At 29.5% G+C, this 13,553-nt stretch overlaps 1 protein-coding gene across 4 annotated transcripts in view; it reads left to right on the top strand.

Moving 5' to 3' along the window:
* The window catches only part of LOC107442067 (sterile alpha motif domain containing protein 4 smaug), a 77,243-nt gene that overhangs the window by 47,162 nt on the left and 16,528 nt on the right, over positions 1–13,553 (top strand). For all 4 annotated transcript variants that reach the window (XM_016055532.3, XM_043050979.2, XM_016055530.4 and 1 more), the window contains 5 exons: positions 2,948–3,505; positions 4,546–4,782; positions 6,315–6,424; positions 9,223–9,309; positions 11,167–11,416. In XM_016055532.3, the coding sequence (XP_015911018.1) occupies positions 2,948–3,505; positions 4,546–4,782; positions 6,315–6,424; positions 9,223–9,309; positions 11,167–11,416 (1,242 nt within the window). The remainder of the gene's footprint in view (positions 1–2,947; positions 3,506–4,545; positions 4,783–6,314; positions 6,425–9,222; positions 9,310–11,166; positions 11,417–13,553) is intronic.

The following is a 13,553-nucleotide window of genomic DNA, read 5'->3' as shown; positions in this document are numbered from 1 at the left end:
GCTTTTACACTTCTTGTCCCCTCTACGTAACGTTTCTTTTCCTCCTTGTTCCACTTTCTGGAGCTGCTGCTTCTGAACAATAGGCGGCAAGAATTATGCTAAACTTCTTGGAATTACTTTTGCTTTCTAAACGAAAATTGACTTACAGCAAGATTACCCCGGGGCAGAATCGCAGCGACATAGTCGCAGAACGTTACAGAATTCTTGCAGAAAGATTTTTCTTTTAAAAAGATTTTTTTTTAAAATTACAGAAATTGACACGCAATATTTGTAGATAATCACTTTTTGACGTGATCAATTTACGACGATAGAATCGTTAATCGATGAAACGATTGTATTTTCCGCAGTTATTGATATTGATTTTCGCGTGGATTTTAAATATCACGATATATTTCAAACAATATGGAAAAACCGAATCGTGCGTTTGAGTATTTACTTTTTAAGGCAATAATTCTATCGAATTTTTGGCAGTTATTGCTGTTAATTTCTCCATAGTTTTTAAATTCGATAATTTTTATGTGATACTACATTATTACAACAACAACGTAATCTCGAAAGGAAACACGCATTTGAGGAGATTACGTCGTCTATCTTTTTTTCAGCAATTACTACCACAGATTTGATGATTTTTAATTGTATTTTTTATTCTGATAATTATTTACAAAATGCAAAGAAAGAAATAATTTGTGTGTGCCCCCCCCCCTCACTCAAAATGCGAGAATATCACCCATAATATTAGAAGAAGAAAAATTATTACATGTTTTATTAAAAAAATATATATCGTTTTTTTATTTTTTATTTTATTTAACACAGCTTCTTTTTTATTTTAAATGTGTAGCATATAAGTTTGTTATTATTTAAAGTATCTTGCAGAAAGATATTAGTGATAGAGTTTTGTCGCAGATAGCTTGAAAAAATTCTGCCCTGCATTTTTAAAACTTAAGATGCATAAATATGTTGCATATAGAGAAAGTTATAATTGACAAATCAATTATTTAATTAAATAATTGACAAATCATGACATTCCATGATTTTATTCTTAAAGCATAATGTATGTTCTGATAGTTTCCTGAAGCAGAAAGAATTCTAAACAAAGAACCATTTATCTACATCCACTTCTCAGCAGAACAATTTATGTCTGTTGATGAACATTTTATATATTGTTAATAATTTTTATTTCATTCATTTATTTTTTGATCGATAATTTAGCTATCAAAATGAATTGACTAGTGATGGCTGTTTATTTATAAAGATACCTGTAGAAAATTAGTAATTATCAAAAATCTTGTGGTAGAACTGTTTTTTCTTATTTTTTTAAATTTTTTATTTTATTTTGTCAAACAGTTCAGCGTTACTTGAATAATACTCTTTAATTTTCCCTAATATGTTGATAAACAATATGACTTAAATATTGTAACTTAAATATTGTAACTTAAATATTGTAACTTAAATATTGTAACTTAAATAATCAAAAATAATTTTGCTATTGTAAAGTTTTGGACTTGAAATCGTATCCAAATTTAAAAATCCATTAAAAGTCATTGTCTATTGTTAAATTCGGTCATATAGAAGAAAGTTAGAGAGAAATAGATTTTTCATTAAAAAAATTAAGATCTGTTAGAATAAATGTCGAACAATGTTTGAATGTTTAAAATAATGTTTGAATTTCAACTTCCCGTAAAATTTACCGAGGGACCTCCTTGTCGTTTCATTTTTTAAAAAATCTCGCTATAATATGGCGTAAGCGACGGGTTAGGCTTATTATATCACACTATCTGACCAAGTATGTGCTACCTATTAGTATATTCCGGAATTAACCAGATATTTACCATTTCTTAGGGGAATACGAAAACAAAATTTTAAGAGGCGGGAAAGTAAGAAAATATTTTAAAAATTGTCACTTCAAATAAAAATCATTCATGACTGGTAAATTTTTATATATTTTCCCCCATATATTAAAAAAAAAATTTGCTATTGTAAAATTTTGGACTTAAAAATGTATCTAAATTTAAAAATCCATGAAAAGAAATACAAATTTAATTCTCAGTAGTTTTTGTTCTATCTTAAGAAAAAGAGTTGAATTTAGTGAATCCTTCTTATATGATCTTAATTCATTATATATGTCTTATAATGTCTAGAATCTTCTTTCTAAAGCAAGTTGCATAATGGTCAATGCCGTTACAGTACAGTAGGCCTCTTGAATCTAGGATAAAAATGAAATAGCTGGAGCATGGAAAATTTAGAGCTCCAGCTCCAGGGAAAACATAGCTCCAGAAGATTTTGAGATCTAAATTTTTGTTGATGTCATAAGTTACATTCTTTTTTTTTTTTTTTTTTTTTTTTTTTTTTTTTTTTTTTTTGATTAAGTAGAATTTATCACCAGTTTAAGTTTTGACTGCTTTTTGATTTCGACTAGCATCCTCAAAACTTAAATGAAAAACATAAATATATTTTTTAAAAAACCAATGCTTTTCGAAGAGGAAACATTTCTATTTATCTATCACTTGATATATAAAAGCAAAACTACTAGCAGCAAAACTACTTGGGCCTTTATTGGGCCAATATTCATGAATCTTGGCTCAATAAGTTTGCAAAGGGCGGTTATTTTTCCAATATTGGCCCTATATAGAATTTCCTGATTCACTCGATATTTTACAACCAATATCGGTCTTATATAGAATTATCTGATTCTCCAGATATTTTATATCCATTAGCCAATATGAATTCCATGTTGGCCAATGTAGTTCCTATATGGGCTATTCTTGGACCAATATTGGTTGCACTCTCATATTTAACTATTTCCTACTGTTTTTTGTTTTGAGTGTGGCAAAACTAAAACTTCCCTTTTTAGTCCTTGTTGAAAATGTTTTTTGTATTTAATAAGTATGCAATTTTACTTATTATATGATTCTGTATGCAAGGTGCTAAAAGTTGTTCTTTACTGCAGGTTACATCAACAGCCTAAGCAGCGAAAGTAAAGAAACAGCCGTTCATCAGTTACTCTCACACTTACCATTACTTCAACCTGGAAACGACGATGCCAAAACACAGTACCTTGGACTCATTCCTAAAATCTTGGCTCATTCGATTCGTCACAGTGTTCATATTGAAGAGAGCCGTCAACTTCTTTCCTATTCTCTTATTCATCCGGCCATAAACAACGAAGACCGCTGTACTTTGACGCAGTGGCTGAGACAGCTCGAGGACAGGATACACAATTGTCCCCCTCCGGTATCTCCTTACATCGGCAGTAATGGACCTTTGCCACCCACGCCTCCCACTACAGAGAGTTTTGGGGGTTGCCAATTTAATACGGTTGTACCGCGTTTGGACTTGTGGAGGCCTGGCACACTGGTGGGCATGGCTTCTCCTCCTGTTGAAATGAACTCTTTTCCTGTTCTTAATAATCTAGGAAGTAACAGTTTACCTCCAGGCATAGGAAGTCAGCATATGGCTCTACATAGCATGAATTCTGCGCCTGCTGGTGGTATGTCTTCTCATCCAGGTTAGTTCATTTCATTTATGGTATGAAAAAGTTGCATACAATTGTTTTAAATAACTTCCTAGTGGATTGGTGCCTGACAAAATAAATATTTTTAGAAAAAAGTATTCAAAACAGCCCTTTTCTAAAATTTCGATAAAAAAATTTGAAAGTTGCCATGCATATCTTAAATAACAATTATTATGAATATGTTCCTTAATCCATGTTCAGGTGTCTGTCCAGGCTAAATTTACTACCCTTTAGCAGTACCTTCACACATTCAGCTTTAGGAAAAACGGTAGTTTCACAAAATACTTCTTCTTAAAATTTTATTCTTATATACTGTAAGAAACGATAAATCCATATTTTTACCAGATTTTTGTGTTTAGTTTTCACAAATTATGTCTACATTTTTACAACATAGGTACCTCTCAGAAAAACCTAGGCAGATCCCTGACGTTGTAAGAAGAAAATTAAATAGCCTCAATGACTTTTCATAGCCGAGCTATATATATGCAAACTGTCTTTTGTATTTCATTTTACAGAACATCAAACAGTAATAAAGATTTCTACAGAATCCATTGAATAATGGTGGCAGGGTTCCTACGGGTCAGGGAGAACAGGGAATTTTAATTCCAAAAATCAGTGCATAGTCAGAGAAAGTTGCAATTTTTTACAAAAACCTGGAATATTCCGATATCATGCCTGGAAAATAACTAGTCTTAAAATTGTCAGTAACAGTAATCAATTATTGAGATTAGGGTTAAATAATTCTAACATCTATTATAATTATTTGTTATAAAAAATTTCACATTTTAGTCAAACTGAAATATTCCCAGCCTCATTAAATAATGTTTACATCCCCAGAAAAATCTAATATTTCGCATTACAAATAAAAGAATCAAAGTTTTCTGGTAAAAATATGATCTCAATTTTCATGGAAATTTACCCAGTATACCTGGTAAAGTCAGGAATTTTTTTCTGTAATTGAGTGGGAAAAACGTATTACATACTGTTTTGCTATGTTAGAAACTTGTTTAATTGTGAAATTTTGTTTATTTCAGATGGTACACAAACGCTTCCTATGCCACATTCGCGCATCAAACGAAGCACAAGCCTCACCCCTCCTATACCTCATAATGGTCTCTCCATATCTTCTAGTGTTCTGGAACATCAGAATTTTGATGTAGATCATGCTCCATTATCTCCACAAAGCAGCGTCACATCCTCTGGTAGTGGCAGTGAAAGTCAAAAAGATGACAACAAAGATGTCTTTAATCAGGATGGTACTGGAATGAAAGGTAAATATTTCTTCTTGTTTTTTTTTTTGCAATAGTTTCTAGCATCTTCATTTTCTGCATTTCTTTTCGTCCATAATTACAGATCTACTTTTGAGTTTTAGGCACAGTCTCTTTTTAACTATCAAACTTTAATTGTAGACAAAGTTTAGTTCATGTAAATCTAGTCCAAGCATTGAAATTTTATAAAACGTGCTTTAACCCTTTGCAGTCGTTTTAAGTTAGTTACATGGGTATTGTGATGGTCGGAATTGATTTTTGTTGAAAGAATACATAATATGCAAGATAATGAAGGAAAAATAAAATTCATTAATTCTTTTTTAAACTTTAGATATATGGAACATAATAAGTTTTAATTTTACGTAAAAATTATATTTTATAGTTCTCGATTGTGTGGTTATCTTTCAAAGCAGCCACTAATATGAAGCTCTGGTTTTCGAGAGCATAAGTCGCAAAAATAATTAGTTTGCCGTCTTCTGTTTGAACATACAGAACAATTTTATAGCTCTGCAATATATGTAGTTTGCCACTAAGCCTTTCCCCTTCATCAGAGGAGGATGGTCTTCCTGATTTTGAAGATGCTCCATCGCAAAAATCACCATATTGCGACTGGACAAACATAAAATGTGACATGGGCGTCTTGTTTTCTCTTCTAGCTGACTCCTTCTATAAGATGTAGCTATTGATCATCATTTTCTTCTAATTCACTATCACTGAAATTTTTTAATTGTGTAACTCGTCGCTTCACTGGAACTTAGTCACTATTATATATATTTTCAAAACAACCATTATCACTTTCTGTATCAAAGTCAGTTCCTGTATCAAGAGTTGGAAGTAAAATTCGTCATCGCTACTTTCAATTTCACGGTACACTTGGTAAATTTCTTTTTGCCGATTTATTAGAGTATTAAACTAAAATGCCTAGTTACACTTAAACACAATTTATGTAATATATTATTTCAAATTCTATGGTTCTTTGCTGTGGTGGCTGAAAGCATAAGACTTTAACGGTAAAAAAAAGCGTTGGAGGCGGAGAGTAAACATACGACCACAAAGGATTAATTACATATTAAGAAAAAAAGTTACATATGAAAAATAATATAAAAAATGCATATATGCACCATGGGCCGATTCAATAGGCCAACTATTTAGTTTAACCCTAGTTTTTGGTCTAATTTGTAAATAAGTTTCAAGTTAAAAAACTAGCATAGTTAAAAATTTCTCAACACTGTGTTTACTCCAATTGAATTGCTAATATTTTATAGATGTTTTAAGAATAATAGTGAAAAATATACATCATGATAAAAAAATATTTATTGAATGGTGTGTTTACATGCCTTTCAGTGTCTGTCTTTTAAGGAATTAAATATTTTATTTCTAAAATAGTCTGTTTCTTTAAGAGCATTCCAGTTTAAAAATTTTGACTGAAAATGACAGCTTTGAGGCTATGTTTCCATTTATGCTACCTGAAATATTATCTTCTGCAATTGCAACTTATATGTTCCCCTAATGTGATATTTTTTATTTCTTTGCAGATGTTCCTTGCTGGCTTAAGGGACTAAGATTACACAAGTATTCCTATATTTTTAAAAATATGACTTATGAGGAAATGATGTCGATATCAGAAGAAAAACTTGAAAAAATGGTATGATTAGATTAAATACTAAATAATATTATAACTGTTTTTACATGTTGGTTTAAATTTGTTAAATTCTATGTAGATCTTTATGAACCAAAACTTGATATGTTGAATTCTCTTTAAACATTATATGGATCATTTCATATATCATGAAACTTACTACATGTCTTGTTAAATAGAATGAAAAACTTTCTGAAAGTATTGACTAACTCTTATAACTACTAGTTTGTTAAAAAAAAGTTGATAATGAGTTTGGACTTGCGAATCGTATGCGCTTATGTACTAGCTGGATTCAGTGGGATTTTGGATTCTTGCACTCTCACGTTCAACTCTGCTGTATTTTGCAAGAGATTCTCAAATTTAGGCTTCATTTTTCGCCTTCTGAAATCAAATTGAAAAATCTCTCGAATTTTTGCTGATAACAGGGACTAACTAAACATTGCCAAATTTTCATAGCAAACGAAAATTTTATTTCTCTTGTTAATTTCAACGGTGGTGAAGCATCTTTGTTAATGGCAATGACCTTCTTGCTCTATTCTGTTTATAGATCAGTACCATACTCTTTCAATTTGACTTGCGGACCATTCACTAAGTTCATATTTTCTTATAGGTCCTCAGAGCAGTTAAGAATCACTAAGCTCATCACCTCAAAATTTCCATCTCTTTTATTCAGTTAATAAAGATAAAAATTTTTAAGAGTCAAATTTTTTATCAGAGGGACCCTCCACTAATTGCATAATTTTTTAAATCTTTTATTGTACTTAAATTTTTTTTTTTACTTATTACTTTTTATCATTGTATTATTACTTTTAAAATTGTCAGTGCTCTTAATTTGTTTTTGAAACGAACTTAAAAATATTTAGAGGAAAGATTATGAAGTGATAAGGAGCTTTCAAAGTTTTAAAAGCAGCAAAAGATCTTATGTTATTCATATTTTTCATTCCAAAATACTTTAATTCATCTTTTAATGATTTGATATAAAAACAATTGAAACAAAAAAATTTACTTAAGCTATTATAAATAACATTTATTTAAATTTAAAAAATACTCTAACCTTTTTAAATAATAGTTACATTAATTGTAATTTTAAATTAAAACTTTTTACAGAGTTAATTTGAAAAATAGTATGAGCCATTCAATATTGAATATATTTAAAATTTTGTTAATTGTTTTTATGGTGTTATGGCTAATATTATCTAGAAAAAGAGTTCTTTGTAAAAACTAGTTATTTTATCATAATCATGTAAAGTCTTTTAGGAAGATAATATTTTTATTAGTGTGCACATCCTAATTATAATATTTTTTTTACAGTGCTTAAAAGGTGCTTATTTTTTGTTGAATAATTTAGCTACGCCCCCCTGATGGTGTGAATATGAAACATCAAACACTACGTTTGATATAAAAATCTTGAAAATACCAAACACGATGCACAATCTTAAATTGCTTGAATAGGAATTCTGATGTGTGATTTTAAATTGTTTGAATATAGTTTTAAATCACGCTTGCATTGGTAGAAACAAGCATCAAAACTAATCTTTTTCTCTGTAATTCAAAGGAGATTAACTTTCTGTGACGATCAGATAAAAATTTTATTGTTAATTATTTTTTTAATTGATAGTAATAAAATTTCTGCGAATTGTGTTTGCGTATTATCCAGATCTGCCTACTAAACATGACAGGTATATATCTGGTATAGATCAAACTGCACACTTATTTAGACATTTTGAGACAAATATGTAATGAGGCCTACTTTAAAATAAATTTAAGTAAAAATAGTATTAAACGCAAAGGTATGCTCTTTAATTTACTAAAAATTTATTTATCAAGAGTATTCAAACCTGCACATTTACAGGGTATCAGCGAACCTGGAAAGTCATGAAAAATCATGGAAAGTCATGAATTTAGGTTGCCGAAAAATCTAATTATTAAACTGGAATTTACCCATCCCCCAATTTCTTGGTGTTCTGAATATCTGAATTTGTAACAAACTCCCCACTCACAGTCATATTTTATCAAAATATAACATGTTTTTATCAAGTTCTTTAAAAATTGCATTTTTTCAAAAAATAACTTATTTAAATAATAATTTAATAACTTAAATAAATTTTTATTATTTATTTTTTTATTTTATAAATTTAAAATTCTAGCTGAAGCAAGCCAGTGCTTGGCGAATTATTTTTATTCCGAAATGAGAACAGAAAAGTATTTCTTTCCTTTCCCTTGAACAAGAAAAGTATCTTTAGAATATAATTCTGCAGAAAAAAGAAAAAAATTACTTTTGAGCTATTTTATTGCTTCAAATCTTTATTTTCTCCGTTTTTTAAATTAAAAATCAATAAATATGAAGGTGCAGAACAGTTTTGGTTACACTATAATTTCAATTATTGTTATTATGATGCTTTTTTAAATTTGCTATTGTGTTTTTGTCAGAGAAAATAGTAACTTCGTAAAGTCGTGAAAAATTCTTAAAATTAGTCATGGAAAGCCATGAATTTGAAAATCTGAAATGTAGCAGATACCCTACATTTATCCATTTTAGTTAGCTTTAGATGTTGTAAATTCAATGCAGTTTATGAATTATTCAGTTTTTTAGAATTGCTTTATATAGATCTGCATTTAAAAATGTTTAACTGTTAGTTATAAAAGTTCTGCTCTAAATCTTTAAAGCAGTTACAAAAAAATTTGGAGACTATTGTAAATGTTATTAATCAACCTATTAAGAACTGAATGATATAAGCTGTAATTAAAAAAGTATTATTTAATTATTGTCTATTATTAAATAAAACTTTACTTTTGATTTTCAGAGTATCACTAAAGGAGCTAGACATAAAATTGTGCTAAGTATTCACAAGCTAAAAGAAAGACAGTCAAACCTAAGAAGTTTAGAAAAGGTATATTTTGTTATAAAATCTGACTTTTTTTCCCCCTTTACAAAAGAGGTTCAAAAAGCAGCAATGAAGCAGAATTTAAACAAAAATGTTTTATTGTATAATATTTTTAAAGTTCCTCAATTCATTCTCTTAATCTCCCGTGTGAAAAAAACTAATTTGGTTATCCTTTAGATTAAGTTAGATTTTATAAATTTTGTAAGTTGGATTTCATAAATTTTGTATGAGGAAAAACTTTTTAGTATTCTTTTTAAAGAAATACATTGAAACCTCCCTTGCACATGACTGTGTGGCAGGTGGCTGCTATTAGGAATTATAAATAAAGTGGTTATTCTAACTGTTCATAAAATCACAAATGATAAAAAGCCTTTTTATATTTTATTTTCCACATAGCCATCTAGTGCAACTATTTACTACTATCCTCTATAACTTTGATTTTATCTTTAAATGTAAGGATATTTCATTTGTGATTATCACTCATAGTTCATATATTCATTTACTAAAGATCGTATTCGGATATTCACTCTTCTAGTGTCTAGAGAGTTAAGAAAAATGGTTAAACAAATATTGGTTAAGCGCATGCACACATTGCGTTTTTTGCGCAAGTGCTGGCAATTAAAAGTTGACCAATGATGTACCAAGAATTACCACTCAAGGGGTAGATAATTCTTGCAGAACATCCCTGAAAGATGCAACTTATCTGTAGTAGGTAGAATTGAACTGTTGAAACTATAATTGACTTCTGTATGAATGTTTAAAAATTTTCTGTATGAATGTTTAAAAATTTCTATTGAACAAGATTTCATCGATTCCTGCTGACCACCTTTGAAAGATGCAGGTTGATCAGTGTAATTGAGCTGTCAAATCTCTGATTAATTATTGTATTGCATGAATGATTAAAAACTGTTCTTTTAATGTGGTTTCAGATGGGGTAAATTATGTTTTAAATTTCAGTCTGTAAAATTTGTTGCAAACAAGAACCGGTAGGGCATAACCTTAGGTTTCTAGACTGAACATTAAAAGGCCATTAAGTACATAACTCGATAGCAAATTAGAAAATGTCAGGAGTCATTCAGGAAATAGATAAGTCCTTTAAAGCACCTGAAAGGGGAACATCTCTGCCTTACTTGAGCTTCGCATGTGGATTTTAAAATTTATGAACATAGAGATATAAATGTAATATTGTGACTAGGCACCAAATGGCGTGATGGTCTTTTTTTTTTTTATCTTATGAGATTCTTTCATTAATAAACTGTATAAAAATTCTTTTGTATGCAACTTTGATGTTTCAAAAATGATCTAATAACTGCTGAAAATATGTGAATTTCACTCCCATTTTATGCTTGAAGTAACCTCCTTCTGCGATGCACTTCTACACTTAGCTTTAAAAGTTTCAGAAACAACTTATAGGTTATCCTTTCAGAATGTTCTTCAATTCTGGTATTTTTGGAATACTTAAGCCTTGTTCCTCATGTAGAAGTTAAGATTTCTGAAACAAAATGCTTATAGAGATTTCTACAAAATATGACAAATTTTATCACCATAACCTCAGAACCCGGTAATTTGCCAAAGGGACAGGCTTTAAGAACAACTAAGTCATTAAGACTCAAAATTAAAGTTAAGGATAATCTTAAATGAGGACTTCAAAGTTATAAGTAATTTTACATCCAAATACTGAAGTACATGCTGAAAGGTTACCTTGAAACATACTAATGGTCTGCAATTCATGTAATATTTTTGAGTCCTTCCATCAATAATTATTAGATCAAAACTTTTGATATTGTCGCATCTCGTAAAACAAGAATGTAAAAATTGCTTGTGTGCATTCATTTAGTTTATATGGTTTATTCAATGTTGTAGGATCTTGAAGAAGGTGAAGGTACAATACGGTGTGCTCTGAACGAAGTTAAAGGCATGCTGCAAACACCCATCAAAGCTTTTCAGAGTATGAGTTATAACGGTGATATTATCTGCTCTAATGGAGGTGAATCTGAATCATCAGGCTCCGATCCACCGAGTGCTCCACCTAGTCCGCCCATTTGTGAAGAAGGCCAGCAACATATTGCGGAAGGAGATATACCTGGTCAAATAACACACCTTTTGGGGAAAGGTGAGCTTTCTTTACTGTTAAAATTGCAGTGATAGAATTCATCTTGAATTGTAGCAGGGAGAACTGGGAATCTTATTTTAACTTTAAAAATTAGGGAATCGTCAGGGTAAGTTGCAATTTTTTACAAGAGAATGGGGAAATTCCTGTATTATACCTGGAAAGTAACCAGTTTTAGATTTGTCTGCATCAGTAGTCAGTTATTGAGATTAGGGTTAAATAATTCTAACATCTATTCGCAATTATTTTATAGAATTTCACTTTTTAGTGAAACTTTTCCATGTTTACATTCTCATACTATTATGTTTTTGCTCACAAAATCTGACATTAGACATTACTAATAAAAAATTAATGTTTTCTGATGAAAAATTGCATGGTAAAGATTAAATATGGTATGGATTTTCGTTAAAATTTTCCTGATATACTTGAAAAAGTCGGGAAATTTTTTTTCCTCCTGAAATTGAGTTAGAACCTTGTGTAGGAAATTAAAATTATTACATAATCAGGATGCTCTTTTAAAGTCTATTACTTAGCATTGCATCTGAATATATGCTAGCCTTCACAAACTTATTTACATCAGCAACTAACTATTGTCAAACAGAGATCTCTCTGATTGGTTGTCTACTGATAGTTTACTAAACAGAGATATCCCCCAGTTAATCGATAAAGTGTTAACATGTATGAATTATGAATACATTCAATAAAAACAAGTAATATAAATATAAATTAGTCAATTCCTATTTTGGTCAACAAAGAAAATTTTTATTTTAGTTACTTTTTATTAAATAATTAAACATTTTTCTCATTGAAAATTATTGACCATTAAAAATTAGAACAAGATAAGAGTGTGAACTAATAGTAGGAATTGTATAAGTCATAACTATTATATATTTTTAATTTTCATTAATTATATTTTCAATATCATCAAAAATATACAGGGTTGCCACTCCACAGGGAGAACAGGAAAAACCTGGAAAATACAGGGAATTTAAAAATCACTTAAAATAACAGGGAAAATACACAATTTTGTTTCTTATTTTTGTGTTTTAAAAAATGGTAACCACTCAAAGCGTAATCTATGGGATATTTAACTGTTATATTTCAGCTATACTAAACTGTTTCATTTACTATAGCATTATTTTAAGTATGTTCAGCTGATTTTCCAGCAATTAAAACCAGGGTTGGGGTTTTGGACAGGACACGTGGATTTTACTGTCCTGAACTGGGTAAAACTGTCTTAAAGTGTCCAAAACCTTGAACTTTGGTAAAAGGTAAAAATTCTATAGATGTAACCATTATAATAATTACATGTATCAATAAATATTTGATATTTTTTATACAATTTACTATAACTGATAAAAAGAAAATAATATAATAGGAAAAGGTTTATAATTTTTGAAGCTCCACAATTCATTGAACAACAAAAGTGAATACCCAATCCTTTAAATATAAATTTGCTTTTAATACTGATAAATAATATTTTTGCATAAGGATAAATATGGCAATATTAAAAAATAATTTTTCTTAAAATATATTAGTTTAAATTGAAGATACAAAATAACTGAAAAATGTATTAACAGTTTTGAGGAGCATAACATGAATAAATTAAAGTATTCTTGAATAGTACTTTAGATAAATAGATGTGTTTATGACGAACCAAGCACTTAGTCCCTAATATTTTAACCTGTATGGCAAGGCCAAACTGCAGTTATGTACTATTGAATGAGAGGACCAATTGAATGAACTTGATTACTGATTAATCTTCCTTTGTTTAAATTGAAGAGTCAAACAATATTAATAAAACATTATACTTTTAAAAACAAATATTCTCTAGTATATTTAATTATCAATATGTTATTAGTTCTATGTTTATTTTACCTCTTAAATATTGTTCAGATAAAATTGTGACATAATTTGAGTAAAAGGGTTTTGGACAAAGGGGTTTTGGACAGGACGGTTTATACCAGGGTTTAAACCGTGGATTAATCCATTCTGTCCTAAACCTTGCCAACCCTGATTAAAACTAATAAATATAGTATGCCCATTATAGCTCACACAAAAGAGCACAGTAGTTGTTGTTTCCTCTTACTATATTGTGTATAATATGTACAGGGAAAACACAGGGAATTTTTTTTTCCAG

Source organism: Parasteatoda tepidariorum, chromosome 6 (assembly GCF_043381705.1).
Source record: "Parasteatoda tepidariorum isolate YZ-2023 chromosome 6, CAS_Ptep_4.0, whole genome shotgun sequence".
Taxonomy (NCBI): Eukaryota; Metazoa; Arthropoda; class Arachnida; order Araneae; family Theridiidae; genus Parasteatoda; species Parasteatoda tepidariorum.
This window is presented reverse-complemented; position numbering and strand designations above follow the sequence as displayed.